General features: G+C 41.6%; 1 protein-coding gene across 1 annotated transcript in view; it reads right to left on the bottom strand.

Moving 5' to 3' along the window:
- Positions 1 to 5,168: 5,168 nt before the first annotated feature.
- The window catches only part of acad9 (acyl-CoA dehydrogenase family, member 9), a 34,976-nt gene continuing 18,373 nt past the window's right edge, over positions 5,169 to 21,771 (bottom strand). The window contains exons 12-14 of the mRNA XM_070439558.1: positions 15,549 to 15,626; positions 12,820 to 13,005; positions 5,169 to 5,691 (exon numbers count right to left, since the gene is read on the bottom strand). Coding sequence (XP_070295659.1) covers positions 5,554 to 5,691; positions 12,820 to 13,005; positions 15,549 to 15,626 — 402 coding nt within the window. The 3' untranslated portion in view covers positions 5,169 to 5,553. The remainder of the gene's footprint in view (positions 5,692 to 12,819; positions 13,006 to 15,548; positions 15,627 to 21,771) is intronic.

The raw sequence follows: 21,771 nt of genomic DNA, 5'->3' as shown, positions 1-21,771 counted from the left end.
ACAAAATGTGGAAAAGTGAAGGGGTCTGAAAACTTTACGAATGCACTGTATTTATATATTTGCTTGACTAAAGAAATCTCGGTCGACCATCAGCCCATCGACCAAACACTCCAGCTGGTCTGCGCATGTCCTGAGGACGCGGCTAGAGATACTGTCTGGGCCGGCAGCCTTGCGAGGGTTAACATGCTTAAATGTCTTACTAACATCAGCCACGGAGAAGGAGACAGTCCTTGGTAGCGTGCCGTGTCGTTTGTACTGTTATCCTCAAAGGTGTTTTGTCCAGAAGCAAGATGACGGTGTCCACGACGTGGCTGGATTTCCCTTTGTAATCCGTGATTGTCTGTAGACCCTGCCACATACGTCTCGTGTCTGAGCCGTTGAATTGCGACTCCACTTTGTCTCTATACTGACGTTTTGCCTGTTTGATTGTCTTACGGAGGGATTAACTACACTGTTTGTATTCGGCCATATTCCTAGTCACCCTGCCATGGTTAAATGTGGTGGTTCTTTTATATTTATTTATATGCGGTGGTTTGCGCTCTGTTTTGTGCGAATGCCGCCATCTATCCACAGTTTCTGGTGTGGGTAGGTTTTAATAGTCACAGTGGGTACAACTTTTCCTATACACTTCCTGATAAACTCAGTCACCTTATCCATGTATTCGTCGATGTTATTCTTTAAGGCTACCTGGAATTTATCAGAGTCTGCGTGATCAAAACGATCTTGGAGTGGATTCCGATTGGTCAAACCAGCGTTGAATAGTCCTTTGCACGGGTACTTCCTGTTTGAGTTTCTACCTATAGGAAGGGAGGAGCAAAATGGAGTTGTGATCTGATTTGCTGAAGGGAGGGCCTTAAGGCATTTCGAAAAGCTGAGTAGCAGTGGTCTAAAGTTCTCAGAGCGAGTGCGACAGTGTTGGCAGAACTTGGGTAGCGTTTAACTCAAATTTGCTTTGTTAAAATCCCCAGCTACAATAAATGCAGCCTCAGGATATGTGGTCTCCAGTTTGCATAAAGTCTAGTGAAGTTCGAGGGCTGTCGTGGTATCGGCTTGAGGGTGGAATATACACGGCTGTGACTATAACCGAAGAGAATTATCTTGGCAGGTAATAAGGTTGGCATTTGATTGTGAGGTATTCTAGGTCGGGTGAACAAAAGGACTTGAGTTTCTGTATGTTATCACAATCACAATCACACCTTCCTAGAGAGTTCTTTATTACTGTCTGTGCGATATACTGAGAACCCAGCTGTCTGTAAGGACAAAGACCGTATATTCCGTGAGACAGAGTATGTTACAATACCTGATGTCTCTCTGGAAGGAAATCCTCGCCTTGAGCTCATCTACCTTATTATTCAGAGACTAAACATTAGCGAGTAATATACTCGGAAGCGGTGGTTGGAGTGCACGCCTCTTGAGTCAGACTAGGAGTCTATTCCGAATACCTCTTCTCTGCCGGTGGCGTCTTGGAGCAGCCTCTGAGATAAGTTCAATTGCCCTGGGGGGTACGAACAAAGGATCCAATTCGGGGAAGTCCTATTCCCGGTAGTAATGCTGGTGAGTTAACGCTGTTCTGATATCCAAAAGTTATTTCCGGCTGTATATAATAAACACAAAAAGTTGCTTAGAAGCTAGAAGCAGAGCTGCCCGATCTGTCGGTGCCATGTTATGTATGAACACAGACAGGGCAATAACTCCTCTAGCTCCACTATGAGAGGGTGCAGGCCAGGCAGCGGGCTGCTAGCCAGCCTGCCAGCTTACTGGATCCGCCACTAGCACAGTCAGTGTAGTCAGCTCAGCTATCCCCATTGAGACAGTGTCTGTGCCTCGACCTAGGTCGGGCAAAACTAAACATGGCGGTGTTCGCCTTAGCAATTTCACTGGAATAAAGACCTCCTCCATTCCTGCCATTATTGAACGAGATTGTGATAATATCTCACATCTCAAAATAGCGCTACTTAATGTTAGATCCCTCACTTCCAAGGCAGTCATAGACAATGAACTAATCACTGATCATGACCTTGTTGTGATTGGCCTGACAAACATGGCTCAATGACAGCACATTTCAAGAAAAAAAATTAAGACTGCGTTTTCGTCTTTTGAGTGTCTAGTCATAAAATCTATGCAGCTTTTTATAGCTCCTGTTTACTGGGTTCCCAGGCCTCCTTGGTTCCTATCAGACCTTGTAGTCATAGCAGATAATATTCACATGGTCTACTGACACACTCCAAAAGGCTTTCGGAGCAATCATTGGCTCAGTGGATTTAAGTCCAACCTCTCCGGACCTACACATTGCCACAGTGATACCCTGGATCCAGTTTTGTCCGGTGGAATAAATGTTGTGGATGTAAATGTTTTTTCCTCATAATCCTGGACTATTAGACCACCACGTTTGCAATCACAACAAATAATCTGCTCAGACTCAGTTGTCCTGAGTCTGCACAGAACTGTCAGGACCTAGGATCAATGGAGGCACATATGTTTTTTAATCCTTTAAGTCTTTACTGAATACCTCTTCAGTTAGTCCTATGATTGAGTGTAGTCTGGCCCAGGGGTGTGAAGGTGAACGGAAAGGCACTGGAGTGACGAACCGCCCTTGCTGTCTCTGCTTGGCTGGTTCCCCTCTCTCCACTGGGATTCTCTGCCTCTGACCCTATTACAGGGGCTGAGTCACTGACTTACTGGTGCTCTTCCATGCCGTCCCTAGGAGGGGTACGTCAATTCGTGCCAGGATATTTTCGCTATACTTGACTTGAGTGGGTCGAGTCACTGACGTAACTATTAACACTGTATTAACACCTGTAACCCTGTACATGTGACTATTAAATACTGAATCTGAGCTGCCACATGGGTGGGGCCAACCCAGGGAAGTTGCAGGACATGCTGAAGGATCAACCAATGAAATACTTCCTCAGAAAGCCTGCTCTCACCTTAAATGTAGGGCCAGGTGGTGTCAGAGGAAGGCCCTAAAAATGGCCAAAGATTCCAGCCACCCTAGTCATAGGGTGACAAAAAAACAGCACTGTGTCTCACTTTTTATTGATCTCTCTAAGGCTTTTGATACAGTTGATCATGCTATACTAAGGCAGACATTGTCGAGTGTAGGTCTTTCAGAGCATGCAGTTCCATGTTTTGCTAACTATCTGATAGAACTCAGTGCACTCAATTTGATGGGCTCATGTCTGTTAAATTGTCTGTCYTTAATGGTGTGCCCCAAGGCTCTGTACTTGGTCCTCTCTTATTCACTATTTATATAAATGATTTAGACAAAAATGTCCAAAATGCACAACTTCATTTTTATGCTGATAATACTGTTATTTACTGTTGTACCTCATCTCTTACAAAAGCTTTCCAGAACTTGCAAACTGCTTTTTATACTGTTCAACATACCTTGTGTCAATTGAAGCTTATCCTCAATACTGACAAAACTAAACTAATGGAGTTTTCTAATGCAAGAAATAGACCTCTGAACCGTTCACATATTACTACCTGTCAGGGCAAGGAGATTGAGGTTGTAACCTCATATAAATATCTTGGAATTCTAATTGATGACGGCCTCTCTTTTAAATTGCATATTCAACAACTTACAAAAAAAATTGAAGCTGAAATTGGGATTTTTTTTTTAGGAATAAGGCCTGTTTTTCTTTTGAAGCCAGAAGGAGGCTAGTATCAGCTACATTTATGCCTTTACTAGACTATGGGGATATTTTATGTATGAATGCTTCCGCTCAGTGTTTGAGATCAATTGACACTCTTTACCATGGCGCTTTGAGATTTATTTTAAACTGCAAACCCCTTACGCACCACTGCACTTTGTATACCAGGGTTGGCTGGCCTTCTCTAGTCACTCGTAGGCTCAGTCACTGGTATACTTTTATTTACAAAGCCATTTTGGGTTTACTACCTTTGAATTTGGGCATTTTTATTGTTCAGAAATGTGGTGGGTAATCTCTTCGTTCGCTGGACTTTATCCTGCTAACTGTTCCAAATGTCCGAACTGAATTTGGTAAAAGGTCTTTTATGTACTCTGCGCCATCGTCTTGGAACGCCTTACAAAATAATTTTAAACTGGAAGAACTTGTCCCGATTGGTATTTTTAAATCACTGATGAATGATCTTGAGACTGATTCCCTGACCTGTCAATGTTTTTAATTTTCTGTTTTTGATTTTTGTTATACTCTTGTGAATTCAATGGTTTTTACTAGATTACTTGTAGTTTTTCATGTTGTCTGTCTGTATTTTTGTAATGACTTGGTGCTGCCCATCTTGGCCAGGACGCTCTTGAAAAAGAGATTTTAAATCTCAATGAGCCCTTCCTGGTTAAATAAAGGTGAAATAAAATAAATATTTTAAAAATTGCTGTTCTCTCTGCTACCGCAAGGCACTGGAGCGCCAAGTCTAGGTCCGAAAGGCTTCTTAACAGCTTTGATGAGGAGAGCACGTTGTTCGTCCTGGGACGGGCCTGGACCAGTCTGAGCTGGGACGGGCCTGGACCAGTCTGAGCTGGGACGGGCCTGGACCAGTCTGAGCTGGGACGGGCCTGGACCAGTCTGAGCTGGGACGACAACACCATCCCCCAACAACTATCATTCTACAACAAGCACCACGTCATGTACGTTACCTCACAACCTTTAACATACAGACTAACATTATGTTCACAAGATAATCATAACAGTAAAGAGACATAAAGACGACTTCAAAAGATTCGATTAGAAACGAGGGACATAGGGTCTGTAACTGATGGTTATAGGAGCTGTCTCCTCTGGTCTATCCAGCCTTAAGGCCCATAAAACATAAGTGTGATGTCACTTCCTGCAGGGAGTTCCTGAAGCAGAGGTCCTTTCAGTACTAGAGGTTGGCTCCGCCCCTAACAGAAGAGGAGAGGCGTGTCCATATCTGCCAGAAACCCACCACCCCCCTATGACATCAGACAGTCAGCCGGCCAATGACAGCCAGCCAGGGATGTGACCTTGCACCTACACTTATCTGAGTCCCAAATGGCCCCACAGTCCCTACATGATGCACTACTTATTGTTCAGGGAACAGGGTGCCATTTGGGATGCAGATCAGACTGAAACCACACTATGAAGACCACACTATGAAGACCACACTATGAAGACCACACTATGAAGACCACACTATGAAGACCACACTATGAAGACAAGAAGCACTTTGGATGAAGAAAACCCTTTAATAGAAAGGCCAGTAATCTACAACCACTGTTCACTTCAACCAAAGTACCATCAGTAAAACAAGCTCATTATAGTCAATCATAGATAGAAATGATATACAGAATTAAATTAACATCATATCAAGAGCTGCTTCAGAACTGAGTTAGTTATTGCTCGTTCACAATACAAGAGTAGAGGCATGTAGCCATGGATGGAGCTTTAGGGTCACAGGACCCCGAGGTCAGTCTCTAGTGGCCCCCTAATGCCTTTACAGTGCCCTACTTTTAGGTTGCTACATATGGCTCTGGCCCAAAGTAGTGCACTGCATAGGCAATAGGACACCATGTCTCCTCCAGTCACAGAGTTCTGTTATTCTGTTCAGGTTCTAGAAGGTTCTGTCCAGAGGGTGGGAACAGACATAGGCTCTCTTCTCCAGAACCTCCCTGGCGATCTTCTTAATGTTCTCATCTTGGTTCTCAGGTGAGTCTGGAACAGAAATAACATTCATTAGCCTACACACAAACTACATTCATTACACACACACAAACTACATTCATTACACACACACACAAACTACATTCATTACACACACACAAACTACATTCATTACACACACACAAACTACATTCATTAACACTGCATCACCTAACAATACATAACATGTCTCAGTACTACACGTCACACGAAAGTCTACATTTCAGTAGACAACCACGCATCAATAAAAATTGAGCTCTATCATACACACAAAACACTATAAATAATTAGCCCATATTCAAATTTACATCTCTACTGACCATCTCCGAGACCCACGAATCTACGTAGACCGAGCTAAACTATTATTCATTGACACCTAGTACTTAAACTATATACGATCTATATACTCTAGGTCGGCTGGCGTCTCTCGGCCTTACTGTGGTAATCCATGATTCATTCAAGCGTCTAGACCCATACTGTGCCTCATCAAGGGATACTGACTTACATAGGAGTCAGACTGCTGAAGTGCTAGGAATTAAGGTCATAAGACGCCTCTGCTCTGTTGGTTATCTCATATATCACTAGTGTGTCTACTAAGATGAGCATACAGCCCCACCACAGTTATCATGAGCTGCCTCTCGGCGCTTGCTCACAGTCATGGTGTAATTGATATCTGCACCATTGAATACTCATCTATACCCTGTGATGAAGGTCGTAAACCTCCATTTGGCCGTCCTATTTCCTTCCATGGTTCATCTGCTAGATACTATCAGTGACTGCATAAGAACTGGAGATTTATCTTGGCGCAAAAATCTCTGAATGTGGAGAGTAAGCTTATAACTCCGCTAACTATGCTCATAATATACTGCTGGTTGGTGGTAATACGTCATAACATACATACTTCATTAATAATACATCCTGCTATCTGAGCAGCTGTAACCGTACTCTGCCGTTCGTAGTCTTGTACATAGTCCATCTGTAAATTATAGTATGGTTCCCCAAACAACAATTTACACTACCTCATCTGCCGCGTCATACTGCTTTAGCTTAATAATGGTACTTTCTGCTCTTTTGCCACAATCAACTCAACTGTGCTTAGTCTGTTCTACTTGCCACGTATAGATCATTCTGGTAAATATATCATACTGTCCACAAAGTGATTAATGACAATAACTGCTAAATACTATTTGTGAGAGTTATGTCGCGATCTCTGATGGGCCTAGGTTTTAATTTGCATGCGGACCATAACCTCTAATTACTGCTGGTGTGTCCTTGTTCAACACATTGGGTTAAATATAATGATGTCATCTTCTTAATATTTAAGGTTTTCATTCAATACTGTATTTACTGTAGGATTGACTCGTATGTTTTGTTTTACTGTCAGCTCTATGGGGTAATGTATAAAATGCTGTGCTGATTAGATATATTGAGCTGCTGTCAAGTAAGTCGTGAGATCTTAGTCGGACTCCTATTGAACCAGGTCGCAGTTGCAAATGAGAACTTGTTCACAACTAGCCTACCTGGTTAAATATAAGGAAATAAAATAAAATAAAAATATAAAAAACATATCTAGAATGTGCCCATCATCTCCTGATGTCCAGAATAATACTGCTTCCGTGTTGAGAGTCTCGGGTTGAAATATCTGTAAACGAGTGACTATCTTAAACTCTCCGAGGTACGTTGAGCTGCTGTTGTAACTAATTCTCTCTCCCAGAGGACGTTGTGTAAAACTGATTCTCTCTCCGAGGACGTTGTTGTACTGATCTCTCTTCTCAGAGGACGTCTGCTGTTGTGTTGTGAGATCACTGATATTCTCATAACTCTTCTATAATGGTCATAATAACTCTGTGTAGTGGTAATATGGTCCATGAAAGGACGTTGTGTATACTGTACTACTCTGGAGTTCGTTGCGTCCTCGGTATTGAGACGAACTTGATGTGTATAATAACAATAGACCTGTCTCTGCTCTTGTCTCTGATGGCCTTGGTAACAGATTCCTCTGGCCGAGGACGTGTGTAAAACAGATTCTCTCTCCGGTGAATTATGGTCAATAATATATCAGCAATATTTACTTGCATGGACGTTAGGTGTTGTACCAGATTCTCTCTGGTTAACTCTATGGTCATTTAATATACTGCTGGGTCAGTACAGTGTTGGTAAAAGCTTGAATTTCTCTAGCTGTCCGTCATAAGTATACTGCTGAGGAACGTTGTTGTAAAACTGATTCTCTCTCCAACTGTGGTGAGGACGTTGCTGTGAAACATGAAGTCTCGTTCTCCATACATGAATGAGACGATTGCTTGCTAGACTGATTCTCTGCCTCCGGTGAGAATGGAATCTGCTAGTAATTATATGGTCTAAAACTGATTAACTTCTCTCCTGCTGGTGTGTGAGGACGTTGTGTAGGACAGAATATTCTCTGCTACTCGGTCATTAATATATGGTCAGACAGGAAAGTTGTATATACTTGGCTATATCAGATTCTGACGTGTCCTGTGAGACGTTTGTGTTTGTAAACAGATTCTCTCTGCCTAATATGTCATTTAATATAGATCCTGGCTTGGTTGTGGTGGGTAATCAAATTCATCTCTCCGTCATAGAAGGACTTGAGTGTACAGAGCACTGGATGCTCGTCTACTGGACGGTGTCGTAATATGGCGTCATCTAATAATATGTCATAAGTGAATACTGCATGGTTGTAACAGATCCTTCGGAGGACGTGTTTGGGTGTAATATAGTACAGCAATATATATATGATCCTACTTCTTCCTACTGGCTGAGGTGTCTGTTGGGGTTGTTAAATCAGATTCTCTTCTCATGCTCCATGAAATATATGTCATAATATTAACTGACTGGTGTAGTGGTAATGAATGGTACATAATATAACTCTGGTGATGGTAGGTAATATGGTCATAATATATGTCGGACTAAGAATATTACTGCTGTGTAGTAGGGAATATGGTCATAACTATTATTCATTAAAATATACTGCTGGTGTTGTAAGAATATGGTTATAATATTACTGTGGTGTAGGTACGGTAAATGGTCAATAATATTATGTCATATATACTGCTGGTGTGGTGGCAATATAGTCATAATAGACTGCGGGTGTGGTAGAATATGGTAGCATAATATACTGCTGGATGAGACTGGAGTATTAATATGGTCATAACTTATGTGATGTCATAATTATGACAAATGCTGTGTAGTGTGAATAATGGTAAAATTAATATCTGTGGTGGCGTGTAGATCTTATAGAGTACATAGAAATTATATGTCATAATCCATTACTGCTGGTAGTAAGTAGTTAATAGGTCATAATTGATACTGTCGGTGTGGTTGCTGTGAAGGTAATGATAATGTCTCTTCTCCCGATGATCGATAATGATTATACTGCCTTGCGTTGTTAGAGTCTGATGTTCATCTCTATGCCGTCCATAATATATGATCATAGAAGGATATCCTTCTGGATGTTTAAGCTGATTCTGGCTCACTATTATGAGTACCAATAATATACCTGCTGGAGGACGATTGCATGTAACAGGATTCTCTCCTCCGAGGACGTATGAGGCTTAACCAGATTCTCTCCCGAGGACGTGCTTGTAAACAGATTCGCTCTTCGAGACGTTGTGCTAAGCAGTGATTCTCCTCTCCTGAGGCAGTGGATGCTAACGATTCCTCTCCCGTGGGCAGGACGTGATGTAACAGATTCATCACTCCGAGGACGTATGTGAGTGTAAATGATTCATCACATGGCGTCCACCTAAGAGACTTATTCTGCTCTGGTGTGGGTGTAATATTCAGACTCTCGATTCATCAATCTCCTATACTGGCTGGTGAGGTGAAGACGTTGTGGGAATACTATGTCTCTCTATCCAAGAGTGAACACAGCTTGTGTGTCATAGACTATGATTCTCTCTCCGGTAATATGTCAAATAGAGGACTTATTGGTCATTAGAGTAACAGATATCTCTCTACCATACTTGCTGGTTGTGAGGGACCGTTGTGTAACAGATTTCTCTCTCCGAGACGTTTGGTTAATAGGTCACTTGTTAAACAATATGAATGTTCATCCTCTACATACTATACTGCTGAGCGAGGCGTTGTGTAGATCTATTCTCATCTCCGAGCGACGTGTGGTAATTAATTATGGTCATTGTAATACAGACTGACTTTCTGCCGTCTCGGTAATGAGGATGGTCCTTGAGTGAATGAACATAGTATCTCTATCTCTCTTGTGGAGGAGCTGTGTGTAACAGATTCTCTCTCCAGGTAATGAGGAACTTTGGGTTGCAATACAGATTATTCATACTGTCTCCCATATACTACTGCACAGGTGTTGTGGATATGGAGTGGTCACGAGTTAGAGTAACATTGATAGTTCTCCCTCTCATAATATGAGAGGCACTGGTTGGTGCTGGTAACTGATTCTTCTCTCCGAGGACGTTGGTTGTAAGACAAGATATCTGCTCTCCAGAGAACGTGTGAGTACTTGTGCCATTTAAATATACAGCTGAGAGAACTGTAGATGTGTTTCTACATCTCCGGTCATAGAGGACGATATCTGTCTTGGTTGGTATTAACAGAAACAAAACATATGAGAGTCATGGTACTAATATATATAGTCATGACTTGACAATATATGTTAATACTTACTTGTTATCAAGTACCACGTAGATGCTGTGGACTGCTGGTGTCGGCTGAATATGGTCGAACATGAATATATGCGTACCAGTCCGACAAATATACTGCTTGTAATAGAATGGCATCCCTTCCAAATGTACCCTTGATGGGTCAAATAGGATCACTTCCCAACTTCTCCTGAACGGAGCCTCCTCGATGGTGAGCGGTCCCCATGTTGGGAGGTAGTCAGGGATATGCGTTGGGATATTAGACAAAATGTTCACTAATTAACACTGCCTGGCAATATAGTTACGTACAAGATGTCATGTTGGAGTACCTAAGTGTATTCAGGTCTACTTTAAGCAACTAAACCCCTAACAATGTTCTGAAGATTACATCTATATACGCAATAATTAGTTGCACTGTAGTATAAAGGGACATAGGTACTATGCATAAGGGCCAACTCTGATTCTACATCTAGCTCACTTTTCGTGTTAGTCTTGGAGTTCGTATCACTAATGTCATGCATTGTTAACAGATAAGATGTAACAGGCTAACGTCTAAGTTACAGAATAGCTGCGTGAGTTCGCAGTCAGAACGTATTCGCAGCTAAAGCACCTACAAACAATAGCAGGACTCTGCCAGTGTCATACACACGGCAGATACGAGAAGGCAATACAAACCAAACCAGAACCATGATAATGAGAGGAAATCATACTACGCTGTTGGTTCGTGTAGCAACCAATAAGCTTCAAGACGCGTGAATAATAAAACAAAATATTACCATGTTAGATCCTACTGTATGTTTTATTTTAACCTATTTAAGTAGGCAATCAGTTTAAAACAAATTCTTATCTACAATGACGGCCTACCCCGCGACGCCGCCCTAAAGGACTCCCAATCACGGCCGGATGTGATTCAGCCTGGATGTGTTGGATTAAGACTTACTGACACTGCACACTTCCTGATACAGGATGGTAATATATTGTATTAAGCGTAATATATGATACTGCTGGAGTGGTAATATAGTATACTGCTGGATCAGTGGTAGGTAATATGTATAATATACTGTATAATATACTCTGATGTGTGTACATATGTAAATATACTCTGGTATACATACTGATACAGTGGTAAGGTTATAGATACTGTATACATACTGATTACAGTGGTAATATAGAATACTGTAAACATATGATACTGGGATACTAGATACTGATACTCACTGATTGAACTGATAAAGTGGTAATGCATAGAACTTATAGCATACTGATACTGTCCATCTCATACTGAGTAGCGAGTGTGGTAAATCATAGGATCTTTATACATAACTGATACTGTAAACTTCGCTGTAATCAACTAGTATGCGTCGGTTAATATAGATACCTGATAATATACTGCTGTGGGTATACATACTGGAGATCATAGATTATGGTACATAATAAATAGTAATACGATCTGTCCATGTACATACTGAGGTAATGGCTAAACTTACCCTGATACAGTGGTAATATAGATACTGTATACATACTGATACTGTAAACTTCCTGATACAGTGGTAATATTGATACTGTATACTTCCTGATACAGTGGTAATATTGATACTGTATACATACTGATACTTGTATACTTCCTGATAGTGGTAATACTGATACTGTATACTTCCTGATACAGTGGTCATATTGATACTGTATACATACTGATAGTGGTAATATTGATACTGTATACATACTGATACTGTAAACTTCCTAATACAGTGGTAATATTGATACTGTATACATACTGATACTTGTATACTTCCTGATAATGGTAATATTGATACTGTATACATACTAATACAGTGGTAATATTGATACTGCATACTTCCTGATACAGTGGTCATATTGATACTGTATACATACTGATACTAGTGTATAGTACAGTACTACCTCATGGTAGTAGTTCCTGAGCCCTATAGAGATAGTGGGGTGAAAAAGTATTTGCCCCCTTTCTGATTGTCTCTATTTAAAAAAAATATATACTGAGTGTAAAATTGTATACTGAGTGTTATCAGATCTTCAACCAAAACCTAATAATAGATGAAGGGAACCTGAATGAACAAATAACACAAATGTGACACTTATTTCATTTAATAAACAAAGTTATGCAACACCCAATTCCCCTGTGAGAAAAAGTAATTTCCCCCTTAACACTCAATAACTGGTTGTGCTTGCTTTATCTGCAGTGCCTGTTGATCAGTCTAACATCGCTGTGGGGAGTTTTGGCCCACTCTTCCATGCAGAACTGCTCAACTCAGCGACACCGGAACTACTCGTTTCAAGTCCTGCAACATCTCCCTTGGTATTAGGTCTGGACTGTGACTAGGCCGTTCCAAAACTTCTAATGTGTTGCTTTTTAGCCATTTTCATGTTGACTTGATTGTTTTGGATCATTGTCTTGCTGTATGACCCAGCTGCTCTTCAGCTCAGATAGATGGCCTGACATTCAGAGGTTCTTAATGTGGAATGCAGTGTTTGGCTTTCACCAGACGCGGATAAAATCAGAAAGGGGGAAAATACTTTTTTACAACACTGTATATCAACAAAATTGTGATAGTATAGTACAGTATTACCTCATGGTCGTGGTTCCTGAGCCCTATAGAGATAGATCTACTAGATCGTGATAGGACGGCTGTCATGGCGTACAGGTTGATCAGGACGTCAGCAACACGCTTCAGGATCAGCTGCTCCTCTACTATCGTCTGTAGGAACAGAAAAGACACAGGTGTTGTGATACTATTCAGACCCCTTCACTTATTCCACATTCTGATACTATTCAGACCCCTTCACTTATTCCACATTCTGANTGATACTATTCAGACCCCTTCACTTATTCCACATTCTGAAACTATTCAGACCCCTTCACTTATTCCACATTCTGAAACTATTCAGACCCCTTCACATATTCTAGCTTTTAGGACTGAGTAGCAGGCAGTGTACTCTGGGCACCTTTTTATCCAAGCTACTCAATACTGCCCCCCTGTCCCAAAGAAGTTAACACAGTCTCCAAAGAAGGGCCAGAAGTATACAGAATGGTGTCATCTGTGTAGAGGTAGATCAGAGAATCACCAGCAGCAAGAGCGACATAATTGATATATACAGAGAAAAGAGTTGGTCCGAGAATTGAACCTTGTGGCACCCCCATAGAGACTGCCAGAGGTCCGGACAACAGGCCCTCCGATTTGACACACTGAACTCTGTCTGAGAAGTAGTTGGTGAACCAGGCGAGGCCGTCATTTGAGAAACCAAGGCTGTTGAGTCTGCCGATAAGAATGTGGTGATTGACAGAGTCGAAAGCCTTGGCCAGGTTGATGAATACGGCTGCACAGTACTGTCTTTTATCGATGGCGTTTATGATATCGTTTAGGACCTTGAGCGTGGCTGAGGTACACCCATGACCAGCTCGGAAACCAGATTGCATAGCGCAGAAGGTACGGTGGAATTCGAAATGATCGGTGATCTGTTTGTTAACTTGGCTTTTGAAGACCATAGAAAAGGCAGGGTGGGATAGATATAGGCCTGTAACAGTTTGGGCCTAGGGTGTCTCCCCCTTTGAAGAGAGGGATGACCACGGCAGATTTCCAATCTTTGGGGATATCAGACGATACGAAAGATGTTGAACAGGCTAGTAATAGGGGTTGCAACAATTTCGGCAGATAATTTTAGAAAGAGAGGGTCCAGATTGTCTAGCCCTGATGATTTGAAGGGATCCAGATATTGCAGCTCTTTCAGAACATCAGCTATCTGGATTTGGATAATAATGATCTCTTACCTAGCTTGATGACTGTGGGCATTTGTATTACTTTTTGTTGTTCTACATAGAGACAGCTAGAAGGGTCATATTAGATTGTTGTTCTACATAGAGATAGCTAGAAGGGCCATATTGATTGTTGTTCTACATAAGAGATAGCTAGAAGGGCCATATTAGATTGTTTGTTTCATAGAGATAGCTAGAAGGGCCATATTAGATTGTTGTTCTACATAGAGACAGCTAGAAGGGCATGGGTCATATTAGATTGGTGTTTATATAGAGACAGCTAGAAGGGCCATGGGTCATATTAGATTGTTGTTCTAAATAGAGACAGCTAGAAGGCCATATTAGATTGTTGTTCTACATAGAGACAGCTAGAAGGGCCATATTAGATTGTTGTTCTATATAGAGACAGCTAGAAGGGGCATATTAGATTGTTGTTCTACTATAGAGACAGCTAGAAGGGGCATTATTAGATTGTTGTTCTATATAGAGACAGCTAGAAGGGCCATGGATTATATTAGATTGTTGTTCTATATATTAACTGACTTGCCTAGTTAAATAAAGGTTAAATAAAAAATATCCACAACATCATAGTTAGGAAGCCGTTACAGAATAAAAAATATTCCAAAACATACATCCTGTTTGCAATAAGGCACTAAAGTAAAACTGCAAAGGTGGCAAGAAATAAACTTTTTGTCCTGAACACAAAGAGTTGTATTGTGTTGGATTTGCCCCAACATAATACATCACTAAGTACCACTCCATATTTTCAAGCATGGTGATGGCTGCATCATGTTATGGGTATGCTTGTCATCGTTAAGGACTGCAGAGTTTTCAAGGATAAAAATAAACAAAATGGATCTAAGCAAAGGCAAAATCCTAGAGGAAAACCTGGTTCAGTCTGCTTTCCACCAGACACTGGAAGATTCACTTTTTAGCAGGACAACCTAATTGGCCGAGTTACAGTTTTGACTTAAATTTGCTTGACAATCTATGGGAAGACCTGAAAATGGTTGTCTAGCACTGATCAACAACCAATTTGACAGAGCTTGATTAATTTTGAAAATAATAAATAGGCAACTGTTGCACAATCCAGGTGTGGAAAGCTCTTCGGGAGTTTCTCCTAGCCACCGTGCTTCTACACCTGCATTGCTTGTTGTTTGGGGTTAGAGGCTGGGTTTCTGTACAGCACTGAGATATCAGCTGATGTAAGAAGGGATTTATAAATACATTTGATTGATTGAAATCGCTGCCAAAGGTGATTCTAACATGTATTGACTCAGGGGTATTGACTCAGGGGTGTGAATACTTATGTAAATTAGATGTTTCCATATTTAACTTTCAATACATTTCAAAAAAATTCCAAAAACCCGTTTTCACTTTGTCATTATGGGATATTATGTGTAGATGGGGGAGAATTGTTTTTCTTTCATCTATTTTGAATTCAGGCTGTAACGACAAAATGAGAAAGAAGTCAAGGCTATAATGTACCTTTCCATATCTGTACAGCAGGTTCTCCACTGTGGAGCCAAAATGGGCCACGTTCTGCTCCAGTTTCTTGGCACTGTCCTGGGAGAGAATAGGGGACAGGGAAACTATGACTTCATCTATACATTCCATTCACTCATTAGATCAGGGTTTCCCCTCTCATCGGGCCACCCCAGACTTTTTAGCATTTTTGTTTTAACCCTAAACTTGCACACCTGATCCAATTAGTCAAAGGCTTGATGATTCGTTGACTAATTGAATCAGGTGCACCAGTTTAGGGTTAAAACAAACACGTGGAACGTCTGAGAGGCCCGAGGAGAGGGTTGGGAAACTCTGCATTAGATGCTTCCCACCAAAGTAACAGAATGGTTCTAAAACAACATGTGACAGAATGCAGGGTTCGTACAGACAGTGGCAAGTCAAATTCAAGGACATTCAAGTACTTCTTCAAGCAATAATATTTATTTCCAAGGACCATCAATTTGTATTTGTTACTATTATGCAACTGTTTCTAGTCGCTTCCGACTGGCAGCTTTAGTGTCGCCGGTCTGGAGAAAGGCGAGTGGACTGTGTGAGGAAAACGTCAGGAGCACGGGAACGGCAGGAGCACGGGAACGGCAGGAGCACGGCTGCCGCTTGCTGAAGCGGAATATTGCGGGTGCCCCAAGAATGAGGCAACTGGCAAAAAAAACTCTCAAGGTTGTTGCAAAGAAAATGTCACAAGGTCACAATGTAGAACTGGTGCCAGCATAGGATGCAGCGTTGTCTTTTTCCCCTTCATGAGGCTCTTCAGGGCCAGCTCACCCACTCGCAACGTCAGTCTGACACGTTTTGCACCTTACACAGTGTGGGTTGGTGGGGTCCAGTGACATAGTGGTAAAAAAAAGGTGGGTCAACTTACTGAACAACAATATAAACACAACATGTAAAGTGTTGGTCCCATGTTTCATGAGCTGAAATAAAAGATCCCAGAAATGTTCCATTCGCACAAAACGCAGAATTTAATCTACATTTGCCCGTCATTTTAGCTATCGATGCTTGGTGGCGCCAGTCTGTTTGGTACCTGTCTTGTCTGAGTGGCAGAGTGAGTGGAATGAGCGAGCTGAAAACACCTGAGGAAATAAAACACGGTAGTCTGCCTGGACATTAATTCGCGAGACCAATACATTTGACATTTTAATAATACTTTCAAGTACCAACTTTGCATTAAAGACCAAAATTGGTTAAAGAAAATTGTGATAAATAAAATTATATAACCGTTTCATTTAAGGACCAAAAAATTGACAGCTGTGCCATATAGATTGCAAAATAGTTGGGAAGAGATTGTCGATGTACCGATTCCATGGCACATGGTCTATGAATTGATACGCAAAACAACACCGGATTCAAAACGTAGAATTTTTCTATTTAAATTATTATACAAAATTCTTGCAACCAATAGAATGTTATATATATGGGGGATACAATCTTCCCAGCTCTGCAGATTCTGCAGTGAGGAGGCAGAGTCATTAGATCATTTATTTTGGTACTGTCCATATGTAGCTCGTTTTTGGTCACAGGTCCAGTAATGGCTGAAGAATTGCAATATTTACCTGGAGCTATGCAAATAGACTGGGTAGACATTTGATTAGCTGTTCAGGAGTCTTATGGCTTGGGGGTAGAAGCTGTTTAGAATCCTCTTGGACTTTGGCTTGGCGCTCTGGTACCGCTTGCCGTGCGGTAGCAGAGAGAACAGTCTATGACTAGGGTGGCTGGAGTCTGACCATTTTTAGGGCCTTCCTCTGACACAGCCTGGTGTAGAGGTCCTGGATGGCAGGCAGCTTAGCCCCAGTGATGTACTGGGCCGTACGCACTACCCTCTGAAGTGCCTTGCGGTCGGAGGCCGAGCAGTTGCCGTACCAGGCAGTGATGCAACCGGTCAGGATGCATTCGATGGTGCAGCTGTAGAACCTTTTGAGGATCTCAGGACCATGCCAAATGTTCAGTCTCCTGAGGGGGAAAAGGTTTTGTCGTGCCCTCTTCACGACTGTCATGATGTGCTTGGACCAAGCACATTAGTTTGTTGGTGTTGGTGATGTGGACGCCAAGGAACTTGAAGCTCTCAACCTGCTCCACTACAGCCCCGTCGATGAGAATGGGGGCGTGTTCGGCCCTCTTTTTCCTGTAGTCCACAATCATCTCCTTTGTCTTGATCACGTTGAGGGAGAGGTTGTTGTCCTGGCACCACACGGCCAGGTCTCTGACCTCCTCCCTATAGGCTGTCTCATCGTTGTTGGTGATCAGGCCTACCACTGTTGTGTCGTCACTAAACGTAATTGTTATTGTTTATTAGTTTACTCCAATTGGGGGAGGGGTGGTAGGGAATAATAAGGGAAGGTATATTCTTTAAAAAGTTCAAAAGTTTGGGATCACTAAGAAATGTCCACGTGGCATTGGAACACAGGAGTGATGGTTGCTGATAATGGGCCTCTGTAGATATTCCATTATAAATCAGCCGTTTCCAGCTACAATAGTCATTTACAACATTAACAATGTCTACACTGTATTTCTGATCAATTTGATGTTATTTTAATGGACAATTTTTTTTGCTTTTCTTTAAAAAACAAGGACATTTCCAAGTGACCCCAAACTTTTGAACGGTAGTGTATATATTTACCTCCAAATATATGGGGAATTGGAAATGATGCAGACAGTTATATTGATGGAGGCAACAATCTATCTGCTATATTAAAGCTGACCCACTAAAAAAACGATTTAAAAAACATAAAAATTAAATGAAGTCACAACTTGAGAAAATGTCTAATTTTCAAGCTATTCCAGTACTTTCAGGATTTGGAAAGGACCACCGCTGAGTTCACTAGATAAGGGCTCTTCTTAACCAGACTAAATTATGGCTTAAAACACAGCTTTGATGTCATTCTGAAATACTTATTTTAGATTACTTATTACGGGGATCATCAACTAGAATGTTGCGGGACGATTTTTTCTTGAGCAGATGGTCAGAACATAATTACAAATTATTTGTAGAGTGCAAATTGACCGCAAGAAGCACAAACCGATATAATATGACTAAAACAATAATTTCAAACCTTGCTTATATTTGTATACAATCACAAATATCTCTCATGTGTGGGAATACTTTGGAACAGATTTTCCCAAAATTGTATCACTTGGAGCTTATTTTTACAGTACTTTAGGTCCAACAATTACACAAATACAATAACTAGCGGGCCAAATTCAGCTTGTGGGCCACCAGTGAGGGAACCTGACTTATGGTAACAACGTGTGGGCCACCAGTGAGGGAACCCTGACTTATGGTGACAACGTGTACTGTAAGCCTGTGGGGATCAATACAGTTCAAAACAACTCTGCCACACTAGGATGTTCCAGCCATGTTTATAGTATCATATACACAGTACATTCAGAAAGTATTCAGACCCCTTGACTTTTTCCACGTTTTGTTACATTACAGCCTTATTCTAAAATGGATTAAATCGTTTTTTCCCTCATCCATCTACACACAATACCCTATAATGACAAAGCCAACAGTTGAAATATTTGCAAAATGTTTAAAAGAAAAAAAGGAAAAAAAAATACCTTAATAGTACCAGTCAAAAGTTGACACACCTACTCATTCCAGTTATGACACACCTACTCATTCCAGTTATGACACACCTACTCATTCCTATTTAGAATAATAGTGAAGACATCAAAACATTGAAATAACACATATGGAATCATGTAGTAACCCAAAAAAAAAAATGTGTTAAACATATGAGATTCTTTGCCTTGATGACAGCTTTGCACACTCTTGGCATTCTCTCAACCAGCTTCACGAGGTAGTCACCTGGAATGCATTTCAATTAACAGGTGTGCCTTGTTAAAAGTTAATTTCTGGAATTTCTGGAATTTAATGCATTTGAGCCAAATCAATTGTGTTGTGACAAGGTAGGGGTGGTATACAGAAGATAGCCCTATTTAGTTAAAGACCAAGTCCATATTATGGCAAGAACAACTCAAATAAGCAAAGAGAAACGATAGTCCATCATTACTTTAAGACATGAAGGTCAGTCAATCCGGAAAATTTCAAGAACTTTGAACATTTCTTCAAGTGCAGTCGCAAAAACCATCAAGCGCAATGATGAAACTGGCTCTCATGAGGACCGCCACAGGAAATTAAGACCCAGAATTACCTCTGCTGCAGAGGATAAGTTCATTAGAGTTACCAGACTCAGAAATTGCAGGCCAAATAAATGCTTCACAAAAGTTCAAGAAACAGACCCATCTCAACAACTGTTCCCGAGGATACTGCATGAATCAGGCTTTCATGGTCGATTTGCTGCAAAGAAACCACTACTAAAGGACACCAATAATAAGAAGAGACTTGCTTGGGCCAAGAAACACGAGCAATGGATATTAGACCGGTTGAAATCTGTCCTTTAGTCTGATGAGTCCAAATTTGAGATTTTTGGTTCCAAACGCTGTGTCTTTGTGAGATGCAGAGTAGGTGAACAGATGATCTCCGCATGTGTGGTTTCCACCGTGAAGCATGGAGGAGGAGGTGTGATGGTGTGGGGGTGCTTTGCTGGTGACACTGTCTGTGATTTATTTAGAATTCAAGGCACATTTAACCAGCATGGCTACCACAGTATTCTGTAGCGATACGCCATCCCATCTGGTTGGCGCTTAGTGGGACTATCATTTGTTTTTCAACAGGACAATGACCCAACACACCTCCAGGCTGTGTAAGGGCTGGCTATTTGACTGTGAGCACACAGCCTAGACAACGCAGGAGTGGCTTAGGGACAAGTCTCTGAATGTCCGTGAGTGGCCCAGACAGAGCCCGGACTTGAACCCGATCGAACATCTCCGGAGAGACCTGAAAATAGCTGTGCAGCAACGCTCCCCATCCAACCTAACAGAGCTTGAGAGGATCTGCAGAGAAGAATGGGAGAAACTCCCCAAATACAGGTGTGACAAGCTTGTAGCGTCATACCCAAGAAGACTCAAGGCTGTAATTGCCAGAGGTCCCTGATCAACACCAATCAGAATACACTTTCTGGGATTCAGTTTGGAACGGCAAACTGTGAGCCAGGTCCTTATTGCCAAATCGGTGCCCACCTCTCGATATGCTCGTGGCCTGAAGTCCCCGCAGGCAATGTTCTCGTCTAGTTGGAAAGCCTTCCCAGAAGAGTGGCAGGCCTGTTATAGCAGAATGTTCCAACAGTCTAGTGAAAGCCTTCCAGAAGAGTGGAGGCTTGTTTTAGCACAAATGTCATATATCTGAGTGGAATGCCACAAGGGCTTTAGCTGCGCCACGCTTCGCAACATCTAGAAAGTCAGATAGGATGGGAGAGCTTGATAGGGCAGCATGTTCCATCATGCTAGTGGCAATGCTTCCAGAGGTGGTAGGACTGAATATATAGGGCAGCAATGTTCCCTCATCTAGTGGAAAGCTCTTCTCCATGAAGAGTGGAGGCTTGTTATAGCAGCAAATGTTCCAACATTCTAGTGGAAAGCCTTCCCAGAAGAGTGGAGGCTGTTAATATAGCAGCAATATGTTTCGAATTGTGGACCCTCCAGAAGGGGCTGTTGCCAAGGACTCCATGTTAAATGCCCTTGATTTTGGGAATGAGATGTTGGTCTCGAACGAGCACGTGTCCACATACTTTTGGTTATGTCCATTTATCTTAAAAGGTGCAATATGCAGAAATCCCACCACATTTTCCTGGTTGCTAAAAATTGTAATAGTTTCAGTTCCTAATTTCAGTTCGTGACAAACACAGCAAGTATAGTGTAGAGTATAATGCTGGTACCATCTAAACTGCCTGTTGAACATAAATTTTTCCAACAACCAAACGATAGCTATAATTCAGCATGTGTACAAAACCAAAAAGACGCAAAAACTAGACTATGTGATATAGCACACAATAGAAACAGACTCTCACCACTTCCTTAGACTGGTTCAAATGAGAATGACAGATTCTAAACTCACATTTCTATAATGAACTCTTGTCAGCCGCGCGCCCAAAAAGTTACTACTTGATTTTGCCTGCATTCAGTACTTTTCTCACGCGTACTGCACCCAGTCAGAGCTATGTGACGCATGCCTCACGGATGCTTCATTGTCCGACTGAAGAACGACAAACGAACGATCAAGTAAGACCTCTTCTAAGAGACAATCTAACAGGTTCATATCTCTACAGTAAGATTCAGAGCCTTCATA

This window comes from Salvelinus sp. IW2-2015, unplaced genomic scaffold (assembly GCF_002910315.2).
Source record: "Salvelinus sp. IW2-2015 unplaced genomic scaffold, ASM291031v2 Un_scaffold1767, whole genome shotgun sequence".
Taxonomy (NCBI): Eukaryota; Metazoa; Chordata; class Actinopteri; order Salmoniformes; family Salmonidae; genus Salvelinus; species Salvelinus sp. IW2-2015.
This window is presented reverse-complemented; position numbering and strand designations above follow the sequence as displayed.